We start from the raw sequence: 24369 nt of genomic DNA on the forward strand, positions 1-24369 counted from the left end.
CGTGAGCGAGATGGTGAGATAGAAAGAGACAAAAGAGGAGGAGGAAAAAACAGATAGAGAAAGAGAGGTGGGAGAGAGAGAGAGAGTGAAAGAGAAGCCATCTGAGGCTCTGGAGTGTGTCTCAGAGGTGAAAGGCAGAGCATTAGTTTCAGGCCATTTGTGACAGGCTCATCTCTACCATCTCCCTCCCTTCCTCTCTCCCTCTCTCCGGCTACAAAAGCTGGGTCCAATGAGCCAGATCTGATGGAGGGAATGAGGAACCAGGAAAACGAGAGCCTCCATCTCTCCCTCGGCCCACTCCTCCTCCAGTGCTATTCTGCTGCTACACTCAGCAGAGAGAGAGAGAGAGAGAGAGAGAGAGAGAGAGAGAGAGAGAGAGGGTGAAAGACAAAATGAAAGTTAGATGAGGAGAGGGATGGAGGGAGAGAAAAATATGCACAGAGTGAACATAAAAGTAAAGAAGGTAAAAGGGAATAATTATGATGAAATGAGTCAGACAAGTAAAATGATTTGCCATTTTTAAAAGCATCACAGTGTGTGTGTGTGTGTGTGTGTGTGTGTGTATATTTGTTAGGGATGGGTGGTTGGGGGGGTGAAACTGAGAATGATTTCGATTGAAGTCCTGATATCTGAAGGCAAGCATACCCACGCACAGGAGAGATGAAGTTATAATCTAAGTAAGGAGTGGTGTGATTATGCCCCCCCTCCTCAAGGAAGCTGAGCAAGACACGCTGAACAAGACACTAATCCTAATGTGACTCAATTCAGCCAACCAAAAAAGGAAAGGCAGTCATGCGAGGACAATACTCAGCGACAGGACAGCCAGGCAGGTATGGCGACGCAGTGATCCATTCGCGGCATCTTGACTCGTCGGGGAAAAAAATAGTGGGAAAGAATTCTCAAGGATCTGTTCTGAAGTGTGTGGTGTCTCTGGTTCACAGGGTTTGCTCATTGTTACGTCCCTGTGGTTATTTCCATTTAACTCATTGAGACGATGCCCTTGTTTGAAGTGCCCACCCTAACGGTGTATAGTGTCTGAGTGTGTGTGTGTGTGTGTCTGTGTGTGTGTGTGTGTGTGTGTCTGTGTGTGTGTGTGTGTGTGTGTGTGCTCTCAAGGATATAAACCAGTCTTGTCTGTCTAGCAGCTCATGTATAGGCACTGATTAGCAAGGGAGGTCACTGGGCCCCTCAAGCTTGTTGCATAATGTATTATCAGCTCAGGTTGTTCACCTTGGATGAAATAAACTTTGGGTTCTTGGGTTCTCATTTTCGATTTGTGTGAGTGTTTCCGTGTATGTGTGTGTGTGTGTGTTTGTGTATGTGAGGGTGGATGTAATTAATGTATGTGTATTTTGATTTGTGTATGTGTTTTTGCATCTATTTATGTATGCACCTGTGCGTGTGTGTGTGTGTGTGTGTGTGTGTGTGTGTGTGGACGGTGCACTCTGCCGCATGCTGCAGTGTGCGGTGACCTGCAGAGCGCGTGTTTTATTTTCCGTCGAGTTGAATTAGTGAGTGACACTTCCCATTAGAGTGGCGCGGGCTGTGTGCGGTGATTGACACGGGGCGCTGACCCTGGATAAATGGCTACCGCACCGCCAAACTGAACCAATCTCCAATCACCCGTCTTAAAGGAATATTTAGCATGCCTTGTTCTACATACGGCCGTGCCTACAAGATATTCTACCTCTGTCCATTCTTCAGCGCCTTGGACATTTGAACCAGCGAAGAATATTACTCCAATCCTGCTAGCGAGTTGAAGCTCAAGATCGCCGGACAAATGTCCCCCCAACGATAGCCTCCATAAAGGCGGCATTATATTCTGGAGATCTGGAAGGCATGGAAGGGTTATATCATTGCCCTACACCCTGCGGTCGTGCCATTCCTGCCGCGGATGGACACAACCGACGTGTGGCATGTATGGGACTGGACCATGCCCAGTCAGTGCTCTGCACGCCTGCCTTCTGCAGCCACTGAGCTGCAGTGGACCCCAGACTATGTCCATCACTATATTTTTTTCCCTCTCTCTCTCTCTCTCTCTCTCTCTCTTCTCTTTCTCTCTCCCCCCTTCTCTCATCTTCTCTCTCTCTCTCTCTCTCTCCCACTCTGTTGCGTCCTAACCAGATCGTCTACTGGCCTGCAGATCTCTCTCCCCCTCTCTCTCTCTCTCTCCCTCTCTCTCTCCCACTCTGTTGCGTCCTAACCAGATCTGTCTACTGGCCTGCAGTGTGCAGTGTAGCGCTCATCAGGGCCTCCGACAGGGCTGCCCAATCAGGCTGTTTTTTTTGGCCCCAGGGTTGAGGGGTCAGCTGGACCAAGGGCAGCTGGCATGCCGCAAGACTCAGCACAGGCTGGAGGTCAGAAAGAGAGAGAGAGGGAGGAAAGAAAGACAGTAGAGAGAGAGGGGGTGGTAAGAGAGAGAGGGAGAGAGAGAGAGAGAGAGAGAGAGAGAGAAGTGATGATTGGAGAGAACAGGGAAGTAATGAGAAGGAGCATTGTGAAGATGAGACGAGAGGACAGAACTTTTGTGTGTGCTCGTTTGGCATGCCTGAGTGTGTGTGTGTGTGCGGCTGCACATAAAGTAGCCTACTGGTGCTGAAAAGGTGAATAGATTGTAGAATAGCCAAAGAAGATGTAGCATTGTTATAAAACCTTTAAAATCTCTAAACAATCACAAGTAGGGCAGTTCATCACAGTTCATTCATTGCAACTGGATTGATGAAAGGTCACTTACACCTGTAGGCTACATTGTATTTGGGAAAAGCAAAAGGTATCAGCATAATGTTATTTATTTATTTATTTATTTATGTATTTTTTAATAAACAAAAACATCTCTGTCAGTTCCATGCCGTTTTCAACAGCTATCAAAAACAAAGGTCATTTTTGGATGGATGGATTTTTTGTGAATGTTTCTTCTTCTACATAAGATTTTAGTCATCTTTAGTTCATGTGATACTTTATTGTCAATGCACAAATTAAGTAACAGTAGTCTGAAACGAAATGCTGTTTTACATCGAACCAGTGGTGCAAATAACTGACATGTCCACCACTGGTTCGATGGTACACATTTTAACATGCCAAAGTTGAAGAGCTGTTGTCCGTTATTGTTCGTGCAAATATAGGCTGATTCATGTTCCCTTGCATTGTGTAACTGAGGTCCATGGCTAGTCTGGCTTTCACCAGACCAAGCTCAATCTTTTAAGAAATCAAAAAATAAATAGCGGGCAGATCAGGCTGGGTTCACCCATCCTAGTCCATAGGCACCCAATATTGTTTAATTTTCCGATTGAGATATCCACGCTCTGGCTATTCTAAATGCAAAAATGCATCAGGGAGTTATGACAAAACTGTAACTAACAAACTACAGTAGATCCTAATAGAAATTTTTTTTATAAGGTAGGCCTATTTACTGTACAACATAAATTGTCAATAGGCTATGCTGGCGACACAAATAAAATCTCCTTTGAAACCAATGGCTTACGCCTTACAGTATCAAGCGGACTTAAACTGCCATATCGTGGGCTTAAAAGTTGTAATAAAATTCACGAGCTCCATGAGTCAAGGAAAAGCGCCAATTAAGTAGCCACTTCTAAATGGGACCCACTACACAGTAGCTTAAGGTGTATTGCTAAAGCAGCCATAATGAAATGAAGGTGTCATTGTTTGGATACTTCACACACACATGCTTTTTAATTTCACAGACTACAACTACCAAGCTGGAATCAAAGCACATCGATTCCCCTCTCACACCCTGCACGCACTTAAAACAAATAAACAGGCGTCTCAGTCTCACGCATGTATAGGCAAAACTGTATCAGACCGGTGTAACGTTGGTAAATCTTCCATTGCACAGAATGATTTTTGTAGCACGTGCAACAAATGACAGTCGAAAGATACAATTACAGTGCTGCTATCAATTTGCTTGGTATAACCGCATTTATAGTTTTCTACAAATGCAATCAATCAAATTGGCCTCCATCACTCAACCAACGCTAACGGTAACATTACCTAGGTCCTTATTGATATTATAAGATTAACGTACCTGCAGTAAAAACCAAGCATGTCCGATAAACATCCTCAGATTTATTTCGGCTTCAAGAAGAAATGGGAATTACATTTCATGTGAACATTGTCCTATCCTTATTAGACGTTCTCTACGGTAAACTACAGTCCTTGTAGGAAGTGTCCATTGTTTTTCCAACCCACTTTTAACTTCCAACAAAATTACGTCTCACTGCAACGATGCGCCATCTAGTGGACAAACGACTACTTATCGCCAATACTGAAAATGCAGCCATGACGATGATGATGAATATTTGGCTTTCTTTTAATCCTACTGAATTTGTAATTATGTATTGGCCGTTCTAATACCGATAGTATGTGGGTGCCTGTGTGTGTGTGCATGTGTATATGTGTGCACCGCCATCTACAGGCCAATGAGTGTACAGTCACTAAATGTACACATAACCTAATTTTTACGAAACTTGGCATACACCCAGAGAATGCCAGGTCAATCATACACATAAAATTTGGTGCAGTTCTGAACATCTTAACTGAAGATAGGGGCGATTAAAGCAGAATGATTTCATTTTTTACCGGGGGGGTGCAAATCACAAATGAGTGATTATGGGCCAGGTTGATGTGAGCCCTTGAGACCAACATACCATAAAAGATTCTTCATCCTCAGTGCCACGGTTCAGGTAGTTATTTAGGAAAAAACTGCTTTTTTTGCGGTTCAGGGGGGCCCAGCACGGGGGGGGGGCCCGGGGACGAAACGCAATTTTTCCATAAAAGTCTAGTGGGGCTACATACCCACCAAATTTCATGTGCACCGGTGTTTCGGTGTCCCGGGTATCGTTGACCAAAAATTCAGGAAGTAGATGGGGGGGGAAAAAAAAAAACTTTGACAATCATTATATGAGCGCTTCGCTAGCGGCGGTCATAATAATGGGGGATCAAAAATAAGAGTAATACAAGAGACAAATACCAAGAGATGAAGCATTGGTGACACAGGCCTTGTTCACTTGTTCCTTCTTCTTCACTTGTTCTTTCTTCTGTCTTTCTTCTTCTGTTCTCCCCCTCCGTCTCTCTCACTCTTTCTCCATCTTTCTTTCTCTCTCCACATGATATTGAGTATTATAGCCTTCTGTCTCTCTTTCTCTCTCCTCCCTCCATTCAGTGTCTGTAATTGTACATATTGCCTCTCCTCCGCCACGAGAGCCCAAGAGACCCACCAATTGTCCTTGTAATACAGAAAGAAAGAAGTAAAGACAGAAAGAAAGAAAAAGAGAGAAAGAAAGAAAGGAAAACAGTGTGACTGAACAAAAGCGCAGTCATTAAAGCACTCAATTGGTCCCGGGGGGGCCCCGGAAGCTTTAGCAGCTCAACAAGAAAGAGCCTCTGCGGCTCCTAGCCTCCTCCATTTACTGGGCTGGGATCACGCCAGGGCCTCTATGCTCAGGGTATAATGACTTTATTCGCCCGACTGAAAGTGAAAGTTTCATTCGGCTGACTGCGAGCCGGGTTGTCCCTTTTCTTAATACAAGCAGAGAGAAGTTGGGGGTAATTTGATGGCGAGAGGCACATTCACAGAGCGACGTTTTAATTACCCCCATTGCCATAATTGTGTTTGGGATTTAATTCATCACTTCGCGTGGCTGTTGCCTCTTTTATTGTAATTATCTGTTTTCATCACCATTACATTTGCCCACATAGGTTGGCTGGGTAATGCTATTGAGTGCGTGTGAGTGTGTGTGTGTGTGTGTGTGAAGGTGCTTTTGCGTGCCTGTATGTGTGTATGACTGTGCTTGTAATTCCTTATGGTCAATATATTTGATTCCATGCAAGCACTGTTCTGCCTACACAAGGACTGCATAGGGTGTGTAATGCACTACACAATAGCGTAAATCCCTCCAAACACTGCACACACAACAAACAAAACACAACACACACACACACACACACACACACACACACACACACACACACACACACACACACACACACACACACACACACACTAAAGCTTCCTAAGCTACATTCACTCAGACACACTCCTGCATGATCATGAACGTCAGAGTCGATAGCATCAGAATTATGCGTGCAGAAAATAGCTTTTCCACTGTAGAATATGTAGATAGTATTTACTATGTTAGTTAAATGAATGTTAAGACTGTGTCACACCAGAATAAAGCCACAGCTTTGCATGCGCTCTGAATACAGAGAGATCATGGATTAAACTCTCCAGTGTTATGCTGCGGTAGAGTGGTAAGCTCCATCAATTGTTTGGCTTTCTGCTTTAGCAACACACATACTGTACACACACGTTAGGATTCATATTTAGCATCTCTCACACACATACATGTTTCTATGTATATCTGCATACTCAGCCATCCTGTCTCTCATATCATCTCTCACATACACACACACAAACACACACACACACACACACACACACACACACACACACACACACACACACACACACACACACACACAGATGTCATCCAGTCAGGTGTTTGTTTTTTTCATCCTGCTGCCGTCTGCTCTGTTGCAGCCATTAGCTCGGCTGGCATCATTTTGGCCTGACAGGACGCCTTAAGCGTGCACGGCAAAAGCTCTTCTGCAGTGTGTCGTGAGCATGTGGTGGTGGTGGAGGAGGTGCAGGAGGAGGAGATGCAGGAGGAGGAGGTGGAGGAGGAGGTGGTGGGGTTGTGCAGATGGTGCTGTCTCTTCTATAACTCTGCTTCCCTCAGCTCTTCTGTGAGGGGAGCCTCTTGTCAGCTCTCCCTCTGTAGCTCTCCTGCTCTCTCTCTCTTTCTCCTCTCTTTTTAGAGTTTTCTCTCTGTCTATCTCTCTCTCTTTACCTCTATCATCGTGGCACTTTCACTTTCTCTCTCTTGCTTCCCCCAACCCCCCATTTTTCATACTGGACTCTCTCTCTCTCTCTCTCTCTCTCTCTCTCTCTCTCTCTCTCTCTCTCACACACACACACAAGCTTACATCGCCCTGAGCAGAATTGATCATGTTGACAAAAGCGCTGGTTGACTGCAGCCCTGGCGGCGTAGCCTATCTGTGGCAAGGTGTTGTCCCTCTACTCCTCCGGCACTGTTCCCAGGGAGCTATCACACTGCATTTCTCTCCCCCACGCCAGCATGGACAGCAAAGTCTGGCTCTTCTCATATCAACTTCAAGTGGTGCGATTTGTGCGAGGAAACTGTTTCCATCACACATTTACAAGCCATTGCTGAATGTGATTTAGGGATATAACAATGGTTGATGTATAGAATGGCTTTCTGTCTTGCAGTAAAAATCAGAGACCACCCTCCGGGAGTGAGATTTAGATTTCAATATAAGCTCTGCTCTGCTGAATCTTGTCTCTAATGTGGTATTAGACTCTCATTCATATTAACAGAGCTCCTATCTGTATCTCCATTTCTCGCTCTTTCAATGTTTTTTCTTTGCATCCATCTTTCTCTCTTCCTGCCTGCTCCTTCTTTCTTGTGATGTCTCAGTTGTTTTTGTAGATGTTTCATTCGGGGGGAGGGGGCGTGCTAAGGAGAGAAATCCATATCTCAGAACCTTCATATCTCAGGACCCTCATATCTCAGAGCCCTCATCGTTCTTCTCTACTCGTGTTCCATTAAACCCCCGCGATCCGTAATGGTGTAGAGCACACGTCGGTCCAAGCTGTAGTCGCACCCGCCTCTAATGTGAATCAGGGCCGAGTGGCTGTGACTGCACCTGTCAGCGGCTCTGTCTCTCACCTTCCGGGTGAGACTTAAAAAGCGCGGCCGCTCTTCTGCAGCTTGCTTTTTTAAGGGCCTCACTTCGCGTGGCTGTTGCACCTTCTCCGATCATTGTTTATCTTTTGTTTTGTTTTATCGCTGGCTGTCTCCTGTGCGACACTTTCTCTGCCAGGTCATATTCCCTCATGTAAGGTCTTAACGTTCTAATGGGAACGCCATAAAAGTGGGAAGGGAAGAAAAAATAACGAGTGCGGAATAAAAGATGGAGATCCGTGGAAAAGAAACGTGCGAGTTGAGCAGCCTCAGAAACATCTTCGGCTCTGTCAGACTTATTCTCAGTCAAGTGTCTCTCGTTGATGGGTTTGTCTTTGTTGTTGTACATTGTTCATATTTTATGAGAAACAAAAGAGAACGCATTCGTGTCTCTCTCGATCTCTGTGTAAGTGTGTGTGTGTGTGTGTGTGTGTGTGTGTGTGTGTGTGTGTGTGTGTGTGTGTGTGTGTGTGTGTGTGTGTGTGTGTGTGTGTGTGTGTGTGTGTGTGTGTGTGTGTGTGTGTGTGTGTGTGTGTGTGTGTGTGTGTTGTGTGTGTGTGCATGTGTGTGTGTGTGTGTGTGTGTGTGCATGTGTGTGTGTGTGTGTGTGTGTGTGTGTGTGTGTGTGTGTGTGTGCATGTGTGTGTGTGTGTGTGTGTGTGTGTGTGTGCGTGCATGTGTGTGTGTGTGTGCATGTGTGTGTGTGTGTGTGTGTGTGTGTGTGTGTGTGTGTGTGTGTGTGTGTGTGTGTGTGTGTGTGTGCATGAGAGAGATTGATCAGACAAAGGATGTGTGTTTCTCTTTTGTATCTGAATGTCTGTGCATGCATGTTTGTACAGTTGAGTATGCATTTCGCTGTTTGAATGTCTCGTGTGAGCATTTGAATTTGTCCATCATGAAGACAAAGGCAGATCACTTCTGTCAGCGCTTTGAAGTGGTACAACATGGCAGATGAAAGGGGAACAAAACTCAGAGTTGATGTCGGTTTTGATGTTTAGGGAGCTGGGGGTGAGAAAATATGTGGGGTTACAGATTTTTGCGAAATGAAACAAAAATGTCTGTGGAGTAACACAGAGCGAAACTTCATCTGAAACGAAAATGTGTCCACAAAATTCTATTCACTGTGTGCGTGTGTGCATGCCTGTGTGTGTGTGTGTGTACGTGCCTGTGTGTGTGTACATCTGTGTGTGTGTGTGTGTGTGTGTGTGTATGCATGTACGCGGCGTGTGTGTGTGTGTGTGTGTGTGTTTTGTGTTTGGCTGTACTATACTAATAGTGCCATGCTTAACAGACACCCGCAGTTGCTCATTGCTCTTTCTGTCTGAAAAACATCAAAGGTTTGCTACTGCTTAATGATGTGGAGGAGTCTCAACTCTATGGGTGATGAGGTTGAACATGACCATGCAAAATACTAGGGCAACCCTCAACTGACCTCAACTTCAACCAAACTTTGGAAGAAGGCTGTGTCTCTTCAGCTTAATAAGGTCTGAGAAGTCAGTCCAAGAGTTCAAACATTCAATTTTCAACATGGAAAGGGTTTATTGCTGGCAAACCTCCCAGCTGAAAGGTCAGTTGAAAGTGAACTGATGGTCTTGCCCTGTTTTAAAGATATACTTATGCTTTTAGACTCCAATGACCATGGACAGCCATGTTTTTAATATGAATATATTTCTTCTAATAATAACATGACCTATGGTGTTAGCATTTTTACAGCTATATGATCTGATATTTCAGTTTAGTTAACACAAAGCAGCCTTCATGCTTAACCCTAAACCTGCTGGTATTAAAGTATAGTATAAAAGTATAGCTCTGATAAATATCAGATGGCCTATGGGATCTTCTACAGCTAATGGAACTGCAATAAAGACAACATAACTTTATACCAGAGCTATATCTCTATACGGCTCTGCTTTAGACTGGTTGCGGTCTCCAAGGAGCTGTGTTTAGCACCCAATGGAATTTGCAGTAAAAGTTCCACTAGAGTTCTTTTACTTGGCTACCAGCATAACTATGACTGTGTGCTTCAGCACCTCTGACAGCCACACAGGGAGTCTGAGCAGTGGCGTGGAGGCTGCTGAGGGCAACTGGTAGCCCATGGCTCTAGTGGGACCTCTGTCTGCCTGGTATTGCTTATTACCGCGGCGGCGGCCATTTCGGCTCACAGTGCTCCAGCTGCAGTGGGGCCTCTGCTACTCTCAGCTGGGCTACAATGTCCCCGCCTGCCCGCACTCTAGTTTCTGCTCCAGAGGAAAGAAACAGAAAAAAAGAAATAAACTGCCCCTTCCTTGAGTGGCTGTAAATGAGAGGATGGAACATATTGAGCAGCTCATGATTTCAAAGTGGCCTTGCCGCCTGACCGTTCGAGGAAGTGACATTTTGATTTGGCAGGGACGGAGGTGACAGAGGCAGGGAAAAGTCGTAAAGAGTAAATGTAGTAAAATGGAAAAATGGAAAAATAACGTCTGCTCTGCAATCCATTAAACACGCAGTAGATTTAAGGACAGTGGCCTATGGAGTCTGCTATACTCTGTGAGCATAATTACACAAACACCCCAGCCACAAAGACATTTTCACATCTACAACCAAAAATCTGTAATATCTTTGCAAAAAAAGTGTTCATATAAATAATTCATCCAAATCTGAATTGGATCTGAAAACATAATTTGTAATGGTAAAGTCAGGCACTTGCATGGAGTCGCTCCCCAGCCCCTTTTGGGGGCTGAACTCCAGCAGCCTTAGGCAACAACCAACTGAGTGGGTGAGTGAGCGAGTGAGTGAGCGAGTGAGTGAGTGAGGAGAGATGACGAGAGACAGAGGAAAGAGTTTCTCGGCTGAGAGGAAATGGCTAGGCTAATGAAAAGAGCAGGCAGGAGAGCCGGCGGTAAATAAATGGAGATGTATTCTGGGGGAGAGAGGCGAGCATTTCAGGCGGCTTCTGATCTCGCCCCGCCGAGCTAAATGGCTCTCTAATCCTGCGTGTGATTGGCTCGGCTCACGTCGGCGAGGCGAGGCTCCGGAGCGGGAGCAGGAGCCACCACCGTCGTGCCGCGTAAAACCCCAGTGCTGCTGCCACTCGTCTTCCCCGCTGCCGATAAGATCTCCTTCAGGGCCCGACAAGTTGTCAGTGGTGGAGGAAATGACTGTGAACCTGCTACAAATGGCTCGTTTATCCAGCGTCTGGTCTGAGCGGAAGAGTGGAGAGAGACAGGAAAGAAAGAAAGAAAGAAAGAAAGAAGGAAAGAGAGAGAGAGTGATATAGAGATAATAAGAAACAGGATATTCAAGAAATAAAAAGAAAAGACACAGATGGTGAGACAGTGACAGATGAGATTCCACCTCCACGTTTCCATTTAAGCTGTTTTTCTTTAGCTTTTCTTTTGGGGTTAAGATAAAAGTACAATGATATAAAATAAATAAAATAAAACAAGATAAAATAAATGATTTCCAGCCTTCATCACTGACTCTGGATGTTGAACAGCTCCATCCAGCAGGCCTCCTTTCATGAAGTTTTGTCAGTTTATCGATACGAAGTGCCTTCATTAACTGCTTCAGGATGTGACATGCAGTCTCAGGTGGCGCTGGAGCAGGAGTTCCAGGGGAAATCATCATATCCTTTTGACATGTGATGGCCATCTTTCTCCTGGGAAAAGTACCCTTATAAAAAACATCCATGCACACACACACACAAAAGAGTAACTGCTGTGAGTCAATATGTGTGTTGTCTGTATTTGTGTGTGGGGGGTCTGTGTGTGTGGTGTGTGTGTGTGTGTGTGTGTGTATGAGAGTGTTTCATGTGTACACACAATGTGCCATGGCTACTGAATTATTGAAAAGCGAGGGTCTCTTTGATCTGAGCAAAGCTACTAACACACCAGAATCCCTTACCTGTCATCCGTATGGATGCTGAGAACGCTGCCCTTGCTGCACTGTTTACACACAGAATATTGAATGTGCGTGTGTATGTGCGTGTGTTTGTGTTTTATTTGCTTGTGTGTGTGTGTGTGTGTGTTTGTGTTTTATTTGCTGGTGGACTTTCAAATAGATACATTGCCGGTGAAGTTTCACATGGTCTAGAATGTAACCAGCCTGCCCTTCTGACTGTTAAGAAGTTTGCTTTTTGAGGGAACTGAGGTTGAGGTTGAGTCTGTAGGTCATGTTGTGTGTGTGTGTGTGTGTGTGTGTGTGAGTGTGAGTGTGTGTGTGTGTTTGGGGGATTAGTAGAGGGATATCATGTTCAAACAGGGGAATGTTTTATGCAAAAGGCTGTTGCCGCTCCACAGATGAAGTAATTTCATTTTCACGCATGGTTTCCAGAAGCACAAGCCACAAAATTTGCTGGGACGGGTGGAGAGGAGATGTTAGTGGAGAGCTTGTTTGTTTGTTTGAGCACGTGCCTCTGTGTATGTGTGTGTTTGTGTGAGAATGTATGTTCTCTGTGTGGGTGTGTGCCTATGTTTGTGTGTGCCGCCGGTGTGTGTGTGTGTGTGTCTGTGTCTGTCTGTGTGTGTGCGTGTGTGTATGTGTGCGTATGTATGTGTGCATGTGTGTGTGTGTGTGTGTGTGTGCTTTTACCAGCCGGTTAGATCCCTTCATTCTCCTGCAAGCCCTCTGCTGAGCGAAACAGTGCAGTGGAACATTTTAATGACGCAACGGCGGCAGAAGTAGCCCCAGCCACCCTATCATTTGTACGCACCACATCACAGACGTTGAGTGGCTCTCCAACTGCTGCATTCAAACACACTCTATCCCCTACACTTGAAAAGCCTCACTCATCCCCTCTATCAACAACTGCTATTGCACACACATTGCCAACCTAAAACCATGGTTTAAAAAACAAACAGAGCCCAAGCATTTCACGAGTGGCTCTGCAACATGTGTGGATATCTAGATGTTTACTTTTCCATTAGAGCATCGCTCAATCGGGCGCCCATCAGTACTTCTGAGGGTGTTCGTTAGGGGAGCTTTTTCATCGATAGTTGCGAAGAGGGGTGCTGGTTTTGGAGCAGGAGGAAGGAAGCTGGTTTCTTTCGCCTGAGTCCGGGCGTTGCTTCCTGGAGGCGGTTGAATCTGTAGTGTCGGGGATATTGGGGAAACAGCCTGGGGGAGAAGTCTGACAAGGTGGTAGGGATGGGTTGGATCTGGGTGGGTGGGGGGGGGGGTGAATAATCCTGAAAGCTTCAACAGTGGATGCCTGGGGTGCCAGCGGGAGATTTGTGTGTGTGTGTGTGTGTGAGAGAGAATGTATGTGAGAGAGAGTGTGTCTGTGTCTGTGGGTATGTGTGTGGATGGGTGTTTGTGTATATATGATATCCGTTTGTGTGCGTGTGCGTGTGTATGCATTCGTGTGTGAGCATGCCTCTGTGTACGTCCATTCTGTGTGTGTTTTGCGTATGAAGTAAAAGAGGCCACACTGAAAAACAGACTAGTCCTCAGTAATGGCTTTCCAAGAAACTCTGGCTCATCATTTGTAAATTATGACGCATGTTTGGCTTGTTTGTTCTGCCTGCTGCCTGATTAAGGCATACGTGTTTGCTGAGATGTGTCACTTCATTAAAATAGAATTAAGTATTTCCCTGAATATCTAATGAAGCCTTGCTATGTCTGCACTTAAGATCGTTTCAGTGTGTACAACATAGCCAGTATGTTTATCATTCATGTCTGCAAATAGTAATTCAGTTAATGAAGGCTATTATCTGACAACTCTTAGATCTGTGAGAGTTGTGTGTGTGTGAGTGTGTGTGCCCAGGTAAAAAAAAAAACTATTAAAAGTATACTTTTTGAAAGCGTACTAAGTACCGTTTGTACTTTTTTCGTAAAATCCAAGTGTAATTAAGTGTATTGAATTATGTATTAAGTTCAACTTAATACCAACTTGGCTATACTTTGAGTGTAATTAGTGTGCTAAAATGGAACAACTTTTTTCAAACTTTAAGTGTTCTTAAGTACATTATACAAAAAGAGATTTTATGAGCATTCAAACACAGTCGCAGTAATAATTTTGTAACATCCCAAGTGTATTGAAATGTACTTAAAAGGCATTACAGTATAACTAATAATAGTGTAGTAGTGTATTTTGAATACACTCTTATCATCCTCATCTCTATTCATTTGGCATGCTTCTGTAATATTTTAAATTAACTTCAAATGTACTTCCTGACTACAATAAGTGCCAATAAAAGTATAGTCTTAAGATACTTTAAGCACTATAAAGGCATACAATTTAAGTATAATATTAGTGTGATTTAAAATTGTACTATTAGTACTCTCCTACCTATTCTGTTACATGACAAATTACACTTTGATTATGAGAAAAACATTTTATTGACATGAATGAAAACAAAACATAATATTCATCCAAAACAAAAAGTAAAACATTTTCCTGAAAGTTATGGATCTCTTTGAGCAAATCTTTTCAAGTTGATGTGGTAACGCTGATAAAACATGCATTTGGGCGATATTATTTCACATGCATAGATTTTTCGAAAGTGGCTGTTTGGAGCGCTGGTCAGATTCCTCCTCGCCGCAGCATTTTCTTCCATGCTTGGGGAGCAGTTTCCTCTGAGTGTGACGCCAAGAGAGAGAATTTGTGCACACACATTTAATATCTACGTGTGTGAAATAATATATAATATAATACACCCAAATGCATGTTTCATCGCTAGTGCTTTTGCCTCTATTGTGTCACGATACTCTACAGCCTCATTAGTAGACCATCAATTCAAAATGCAGATTTCATGAAAAACAAAAGTTGTTTACCCTCCTAGGTGAGAGAATTTGCCCTCTAAGCTTGAAATTGTTTACTGGACACCCAGCCTACAAGCCAACAACTTAACAGTCTAACATAAATTTGTAATGCATGATCATTTATTGCTTATTTGTTTGCAAAGTCTTCTGGCCCAGAAAGAAAACCATGGTTGTTACGGATCATGGCTGAGGAGGAAAGGTACAACTGGTAGAGTTGTGCAGTGAGTGAACTTCCCTCCCAACACTGAGATGTGGTGGCAAAGGCTGTGGTAGCTAGCTTCCTTACTAGCAAACCATCTTCCAGTCCAAGATGCATAAAGTTTTCGTGGCAACCCGGGCTGGACAGCAGGCAAATGCATTGACCTTTGGTATTACAGAATTTGTCTCTGTTGTCTTCAGAACAGAAAGAAGATGGACAACATTTTACAAGATAAACAATATTTTACACAGAAATCCATTGGCAATGATGAGATTAATACAGATTATCTGTACCTATTTGCCATTTACTTTTATGGGTCAAATTGGTATTGACACCATCTGTTTGCCATCCTGGTATGGGTAGACCTGGCCAGGTAGTCTTTCCTTAAAGCGTTGTGCACCTTGGCACCGATATGAGTGCAACCACCCTGTTTTCTGCATTTGATTACCTTAGATTCCTTTGTTTCCAATACAACCAGATATCGTTTTGGGTCAAATGACATTTTAAATGGAGTCGAGGGGCACTAGCCTATTATTTTGATGCATGAATCAAAAATCATCATGTATCAAAATAGTTCTGCCCCTACGAATCCCATTCAAAATGGCATTTGACCCAGAACGACAATAATACAGTCAAGCTTAATGGTGGCGCTTCTGACTTAATTATGCTTTCAAACGAATGTTTGACTCAGGTACATTCACAAAAAGACCCTAGGTTGCATTTTGGCTTGAGTTATGGGACAAGGTCCTGGATGAAGAATATTTACCTTTACTGCTGATTATTTGAGGCGTTCAGACATCTCGGTTTCAAAACTGTCCAGGAACACCTGTAAAAACATAGTTAGGCTACAGATTAAAACTAGGTAAATTACAAACACTACTATGAAATGAACTTGAATGCTCTGTCAAACACAAATAATTTTTAAAAAATCTAAATCTATCGCATAAACCAAGGCATAATATCAATCATGTAGCCTAAGTTTCATAGCACTAACTTAGTAGAACACCAGGTTTAATTCCCCCTCTAATATCAATGGTGGAAAAAAACTTTCTACTTAATAAAATGCATGTAATTTCTCCTGTAGACTCATTTTAAAAGATGTCTCCACGATTAAAGAAAAAAACAGCTACAATGTCATTAGCATGCCTAATGAATATGAAGTGTGAACTGTGACTAGCCTAGCACCATCCTCCTTTGTGTGAGTTAACTTAGCCTACACTATAATATTAAAGAACATTGGTGAACTTTAGGCAAACGTTGCTTAATAAAGAACACACTTTCTTCCATCATAGTTTGTCTAACGTTAGTGCTAGCCAACGCTTGTCAATAATCCCACAAACACAAAGCAGGCTAATGTAACATTAGTTTTCTTCTTGATCTGGTCGACGTTTATGACGTTAAGTGATCTGGCATTGCTAGCTTGTACTAGCAAGGATAAAAACAAACTCTTGAAAGATTGCTAAGCCATTAATTTAACTTCTCCAAAGACTACCGAAGGTCATAAAGAGTAAGCTACATCAGAATCATTTAACAATATGCTTTGGGACTCACCTGATAACGAATAACTTGGCACTTTACATCCAACTGGCTTCAGCCCTTGTTATCTCATATGACGAGTCCTTCTGGCTCTGTAGGACCAACGCCTCTGGCATGACTAGAATTCATGGTATCTTTTAATTTGGACAAACCTGTAACAATACGGACCGTGAACGATGCATTTTTCTGGTCTCTACAGTCCATCTGTCTTGCAAATAAAGTTACAAGCATAGACTGTATACAATTACGCTAATGTTTGCTCACACCACGCTTTGCTCGAAGCTGCACAGATCCGCCCACTCCATTTCAAATTCAAACAACCATGTTATTGGTCAACTGGACCGCCTATACATTTAACTGTGTTGCCTATAAATTTAACAAAAATGCCACATTCATCCTCTCACAACCTCTACTACATCACAAACGATAGGCTACTACCTTGCTAAGACACAAAATCAACAAAAGAAAAATATTATTTGATGACCAAAACTGATAGATCAGTGTGTCTAGGCTAGGTTATTGCACATTGCCATCCATGGCTGACATATCAGGCCTAAAAGCTACACACATTAGTATTTTATTAAAGGTGAGATGACTATGAAACTATACAAACAATGTATTAGGCCTACAAAAAAAAAAAAAAACTTTCCATAAGTACACTATATTACAACTCTAAGTATTAGCAATTTAATACACTTAAACTAAATAAACTTCTTTACCATTTAAAAATACACTAACAACAAAGTACACTTTTAAAAAGTACATTACAAAAACACTTTGAATATTGCACAATAAGTATATTTAATTTTAGTACACTGAAGTTGAACTTAATACTATGACTATGAAACTATACAAACAATGTATTAGGCCTACCAAAAAAATATACTTTCCATAAGTACACTATATTACAACTCTAAGTATTAGCAATTTAATACACTTAAACTAAATAAACTTCTTTACTATTTAAAATACACTAACAACAAAGTACACTTTTAAAAAGTACATTACAAAAACACTTTGAATATTGCACAATAAGTAAATTTAATTTTAGTACACTGAAGTTGAACTTAATAACATCTACTTTGAAGTATACTTTCTAAAAGTACACATTAAACATACTTTACATAAAGTACAAAAAGTGTAAGCATACTTGCTTTATACTTCATGTACTTTAATCATATTTCTAACACACTAAAGTATACTACTTTTTTACCTGGGTGTGCATATGTGTGTGAGTGTATATGTATGTGTGTTTGTGTATGCGCGGGTGTGAAGGCCAGCTTTGGTGGTGGAGGCGTGTTTGTTTCGATGTCTGTTGTGGATATCTTAAAATGAAGTCTGATCATTGAGATGAGATGCATGTGTAGGTGAAAATCCTGGTCTGCGTGTCGGTGAAATGTCATAGTCCGAGGGTGTGTGTATGTTTAGCAGAGTACATTACACTTAGACCTCCAATAAGTGCATGCTAATGATAATGTTGAGTTCAGCTGCTAGCTAACTTTTAATCAATTTTCCTCACACACTGTAAATGAACTGAAGCATGTCATTCCTCATTCTCACATCATTCTCCACTTCCTCTTCCTGAAAGTATAGAAAATTACCTTTTTTCCTCTAGAGAAAGTTTTTTTTTTATTTATTCACCCTGATTTCTCTCGACCTCCCATTGCTAAAGTAAACTCGCGGGTTGTGTTTGACTACCTTTAGGTGTTATTTAAAGTTTTTAAATGATAAACTTGTGATCTTCCTGCAATACTTAACTCCAGGCTAGCACATTTTATATTATAATATTACACCTTCCCAGAGAAGATGTGATTTGCTCTCTTAATGTGATAGCTGGAAGAAGTTTTAAGGAAGATGAAAAAAATGAGAGAGAAAGAATTTATCTAACCCCTCAGCATATGTTGCCGGTTGGCAAATAAGTTGTCAGAACTCCTATTTCTGGCAGCCGTCCTCCACAAACTGCTAAAAATACCACTAAAGTTTCCCACGTGTGTTTTCCTGTTACTTTACGAGCTGGCTGCCAAGAGAGTCCACGACGCTTAATCATCGCAAGTGTTCATCAGCGAAGTGGCATGCCTAAAAGGTAGCGTCTTTATTAGTGCGATCGCTTACCGCCACACGGGCACATGTTGGATGATGGGGCCCAGGGGCATCATTCTGGGCACAGGAGTAGGAGATGACCTCTGAAATATTCAGAATAATCTTCATTAGTGTTAATAAATTAATAAATTAAGTATTAATACATTAACCTTAATGAGTTGTTACAGGACACATGTACCTGCACTAGCCATAGACTCTTTACTCATGCATGGCAAAATCGTTACTACCTGTTAAAGCATTGATATTCATTGGCTCATGATGAAGTGAGAAGAAGTGATAGATCCTCTCTTTGTGAACAGTCTTATGGTAACAGAGGTGTATTAAAGATGGAGTGAAAATAAAGAAAGATGAAAAGTGCCCTTGTGTTTGTGTGTGCAGGGGAGATGCTGCAGAACATTACCTATCAGCTCCTATCAATAAACCTTCTGTCTGTTTACTCTGCACCAAAAACAAACCTTTGAAAGGGAAGAAAAGAATCAAGTTCATTCCCTCTTCTCTCTGGTGGAGTGTTGATCCACTCAAGGACTCCTACGCTCACCTACTCTTCAACCATTTCCCAGCTGTTCCTCTTGAACTGCTTCTGTTTTCTGACTGCCCTTAAACTTCAGACGCTTTGAAGTGTTCACCTGAAAAACTTTACAGTTTCTCTCTTCCTATCTCTTTCTTTCCCTCTTTCTTCCTTTCTCCTCCTCCCTCTACCTCTCTCTCTTCCTCCCTCTTTCTTTCTCTCCCTCTGTCTCTCCTATCTTTGTTTCTTTCTCTCTCTCACCCTCTTATGCGTATGTATTTTAAGGATGCAGTAATGTAAAAGTTTGAATGCTGGCTCAGTTGTGTTTTTATCTCTCCCTTTCCCTCTCTGCCCCCCCTCTCTTTCTCTTTCTCTCTCTCCCTCTCTCTCCCTCCTCTCTATCTCTCTCCCTCCTCTCTCTCTCTCCCCCTTTCTCCCCCTCGTATCCCTCCTCTCTATCTCTCTCCCCCTCTCTCTCTCTCTCTCTCCTCTCTCTCCCCTCTCTCTCCCTCTCTCTCTCTCTCTCTCTGTCTCTTTCCCTTTCGTCACAGATTCGCTCAGATAAGGACCGAGACACCCAGATCCGCTACAGCATTACAGGAGCTGGCGCTGACCAGCCCCCCACCGACGTGTACAACATCGACCCTGTGGCCGGGAAGATGTATGTCACCAGGCCCCTGGACCGCGAGGAGAGGGCCTCCTACCATGTAAGTCAGTAACCATGGCAACCACATCCACCTGGCCCAACCCCTCTGTGACCCTAACCTTTACCTCAAAGTTTCCTCCACTTCAAAGCTGCAAACTCAAGTAGTTTTGTGTTATATTATTAATCGGGCATGTCATTTGGGCTGCATTTCAACTTGTGTGGAATACAAAGAAGGCTGTTATGAAGACATAAACTTCAGCTTAGAAGACAAACACATTAAAATTTAGTGCATCGGCAAGGAGGCCTGCATATATGCTTGATGATGCACATCGTGGGTCACTTGTCATCCAAAGCAAATTATCCGAGTGAAAGGTCTGACTAAGTTGACAGTTGACGTGTCGTTCGTGCCGGGCCTCCACCCTTTCTGCCTTTGAAAAAGTGTTTCTTGCTTTCTTTCAGAGGGAGAGAGCAGGGTGGGGTAGAAGCACTGTCTGCTGTTTCAACAAAACATGGTTTTTGCACTTACTCAAACTGTCAATTAAATAGAGGTTGCTTATTTATTTATATGTTTATTTTTTATTCGGCAGAGTGCAGTTGCCGGGCTGAATACGTGAAAGCAAAAACATCAACTAGGCTTGACTCACATGGGGCTGTCAGTGTTAATGAACAGCCATTTTTATATAGTGTTTTTTCCAGTGGGGAATCAAATAAAAGTCTCTCGCTCTCACCCTCTCTTGCTCCTTCTTGTGCTCCATCTCTCTCTCTCTCTCTCTCCCTCTCTTTCTCTGCCTGTCAGGATGTTAGATGCTACACCATGAACTACAACCACAGCCATTTTCCATCTTCCCTTGTGTCAGCAGTCTAAGAATCAGTTCATATTCTTGACTTACAAAAGGTCTGATTTTCAGGGCTCGTATGGAATGGCTCCCTCAAAAGAAACTTTAGCTTTTAGTGACGTGAACTTTTGGGCAGTGTGTTTGCCTTTGAAATGATGCTGACATGTCAAGGAAAGCGAAGTATATGGAATTGACTCTCTTTAGAAGAATGTCTATTTTAGGTATAAAATGTATGATCAAGATCACATTTAACAGTTCATCCTTTCAACAGTTCAACCATCATTCATGGTGAAACGTATACTTGAATCAGTATGGAATGCAGTGGAGTCAACAGAGACAAACCACTGCTGACGACAAATTTTGTTATACTAAGTCATGATATTAGGGGTGTATTAGGGAAACATGAAGAACGACTACATCTATAACTGGTTCATATTCAGCAATAAATGTTATAACAATGATTACTAAATGTACAGTATGCACCGTTAGCTACAGTCACATCTACATCACCGTAAGTGATTCCTATGGGAAAACATTTCAAGTATGCACTCAAGGAACTGAGCACATACAGTATGTGCCAGTGGATTCCAATGAACTGTAGGTCCATTATTATTTTGTTATATTTCAAATTATGTCAAAGCAAAGCCACACTCAAAACAAATCATCAAAGAAGAAAAAAACAAACGTGTCACTAGAGCTTTCCCCTGTAAATTGCAATCCAGTGGAAACAGTGGCGCACCCCCGCCCCCCCCCCCCCCATTCACATTTCCCTCCCGATTAAGAGGCAGGTCACAGGTGAGCCCAAAGCCATTAATTAAGTGCCATCTCAGTCCACATGATCAATCAAGCACTCAACGAGCTAATTGCCCCCATCGCTCCAGAGTAGCTGGATCCACGCAGATATCCCCGCTCTGCGCAAAGTGTTTTGTTTACATACTGAAGCTCAAGCTGGAAGGTGTGTGGCTTGGAGTATCATGTCCAATTGATCACATGACAGTGATGTCACAAATGCTTGTGACAGAAGCCTTTTCATGTTTATGTGATGGATTCATCTAAGGATAGGACACATAATCGCATAGAAGCATACGGACCTTGCACGGACCTTGTGATGAGTGTGAAGTCTCACTGGTTTCTCCAGCTCAGATAAACAACACACAATGCCCTGAAGGCAGACTTAGGAGAGGAGTGTAGTGGAAAAGTTCATTTCGGAACTTGCTGTATTCAATGTCTGTGCGTGTCTTGCTGAATGGAGTCTCACTGATATCTACTCCTGGCGGCCTCTTCTTCCTCCTCTCCTTGGTGGAGGTGAGCTGTGGTTGTTTACTCCCACATCAGACAGATCCTCGGCTCGATAGCAGGCCAGACGCATGGTTTGTTTGGGTCCCGTCTGATCTTTCAGGGTCAGGAAGTTGCCAAGACTTCCTTCCGTACACGCGCCAGAGTTCCTAAAAGGAAGACTTCCCAGAGTGCTTTGTGTTTATTTTCTGCCACAGAGGTAGAAATGTTTGTGGATCTGTGTGTGTGTGAATGTGAGTGTGTGTACAGTGCATCTTTGTGTGCATATTCATACATATCTGAATGTTTTTTGGCCATTCATTCTCATTGTATGCTAGCATGTGTTGAAATGATTGAATGGGGCATGTGCGTGCGTCTGTGTGTCTGTCTGCATCAGTGAGCGGTGGATTCGCCTCGTCTTAGCTTTTCTCCGTTTTATCGCCCCTGTGCTTTTCTTCTTCCCAGACTCCTATGAAGCGAGGCGACCCACTGATGCGCTTGTGCAATGCCAGCAGGAGAGAGAAAGAGAGGGATAGAGAGAGGAGGAGGGAGAGAGAGAGAGAGTTCATTTAATCATTCATCAAAGAGGGAGGCAGCCGCAGAGAGGGCAAAGATAAACACTGAGATTAGGCACTCTGAGTCAGGCCCTAGTACAGCCGCCAACGACATGGCAGGGAGAGCTGCAGGAGGTGTGTGTATGCGTGTGTCTCTGTTTCTCTCTCTCTCTCTCTCTCTCTCTCTCTGTGTGTGTGTGTGTGGGGGGAGGTGGGCTTTATTGTGTTTGCTGTCACACATAGAACTAGCAATCTTGTGTCAAGACAAGTAACAATTCCTCCACTGATTTATCAGGCAAAGATCAACACTAAAACTGTTCTCCACACATCACATAGACAGAGATTGTAGAGCGTGAAAGGCCCTCACAGAACAGACAAAGCTTAGAAACAGTTCAAACAATCTCCTTAGAGCAAAGTCCGAAACGTATGGCCATCAAAGATCAGGCAGAGCTTAGTCTTTGAGCAAAGCTCAAAATGTGAAGGCACTCATACCAAGCTGAGCTTTGATTCAGTTCCTTGACAAGTCCAAAACTTGTCATCCAAAAGTGTAAACAGAGCAACAAAGAGCAAGGCAAATAAACAAAACTATACTGTAAGTTGACCACAGGATAGCGATGTCTGCCAATTCGATTCAGGTATGACAGGAGGCACAGAGAACAGGCAGCGAGCAGGGCTGGACTCAGTCATGTGACTTCTGGTAGACCTAAATGTATTTGTGCATGACTCTGCATATTTGTGAATGCATCTGTGTGTGTGTGTACAGACGTATGTGTGTGTACGTGCGTGCGTGTGTCTGTACCCACAAACGCTGATGATGAGCTTGATGTTTCCTATGGCGGAGCTGGCAGAGCTAACAGCTGCATCAGCGACAGCAGCAGCACTGGCATCAGTAGCCTGGCAGAAAAGAGAGAGAGAGAGAAAAGAGAGGAGAGGAGGAAGAATAGACGGAGCGAAGAAGAGAGAGGAGAGAGGGGAGAGGAGGAGGAGATGAGACAGAGGAGTGGAAAGGAAAGGTGAGAAGAGAGGAGAAGAGGAGAGAAGCTCTCCCCCTCAGAGGGCTCCATGCCTGCCAGCCAGCATACCAATGACAAACGGGGAGGCACACATTTGCAGTCCACACACACACACACACACACACTCTCACACACACTCTCTCTCTCTCTCTCTCTCTCTCTCTCTCTCTTACACACACACACACACACACAGCTACACATTCACTATGAATAACCCCAAATAGACACATGCACACAAATGCATCAGACACTCAGGCTCAGACACACCCATTCCTACACACACACACACAAACACACACACACACACTCCCACAGACAGATATACCCCTGTGGGCCAGTAGATCAAAGTTCCAATTTCCTCTGACACCATTGCCTGTCACTGCCATACAGACACCACACGCACACACACACGCACACACACACACACACACACACACACACACACGTGCAATTCATCTCCGACTGTTTCTCCTTATTGTTTGACTCCAGAATGGGAAGATGTGCAGTAGCCATCAGTTTATTTGTTTGTTGGTTTGTTTGCGTGTTTGCGTGCATCTCTTTCTCTCTCACACACACACACACACGCACATACTCACACACAAACACACCAACACCCACACACACACAGGCACACACTGTCACACACAGGCACACACACACAGCGCATGTGAATGATGGTCCTGGGGAAGGCAGGTGTCTGGGTGGAGGAAATGTAGGAGTCAGGAATGCTGATGCAAGGCTCCCGTGTACATCTTCCTTCCCCCGGCCTCATTCTTTAAGATCTCAGCGCCAATGCAGGATAATGGCTAGATTTATCACACCTGTAGGGCCAATACCTGCATGAATAAATCCGAGAGAGAAAGAACGCATCACACAGCAGCACTCATGTTCTCCTCTTCTCTCCTCATCACTCTCTCCCTCACTCTCTTATCTCTCTCTCTCTCTCTCTCTCTCTCTCTATCTCTCTCTCTCTGTCCCTATCATTCTCTCTGTTCTTCAAGGGGAGATCTGGTCTGATATGCAGTGATTTTTCAAACAGCTGTTTTAGCGTAGAAGGATATCGCCTTCCCACGCACTATTTCTATTTCAGCTCCTGAAACACAGTCGTTTTCTTTTTTTTTTTTTTTTTTTGTTCTCAGCGCCGGATGGATGAGAAATCAGATGTATGCGTTGAGCT

General features: G+C 43.3%; 1 protein-coding gene across 1 annotated transcript in view; it reads left to right on the plus strand.

Annotated features, from left to right (window-relative positions):
• cdh4 (cadherin 4, type 1, R-cadherin (retinal)) overlaps positions 1 to 24369 on the plus strand; it is a 229753-nt gene that overhangs the window by 150518 nt on the left and 54866 nt on the right. The window contains 1 exon segment of the mRNA XM_048255858.1: positions 19420 to 19575. Within this exon segment, the coding sequence (XP_048111815.1) occupies positions 19420 to 19575 (156 nt within the window).

Source organism: Alosa alosa, chromosome 10, assembly GCF_017589495.1.
Source record: "Alosa alosa isolate M-15738 ecotype Scorff River chromosome 10, AALO_Geno_1.1, whole genome shotgun sequence".
Classification (NCBI taxonomy): domain Eukaryota; kingdom Metazoa; phylum Chordata; class Actinopteri; order Clupeiformes; family Clupeidae; genus Alosa; species Alosa alosa.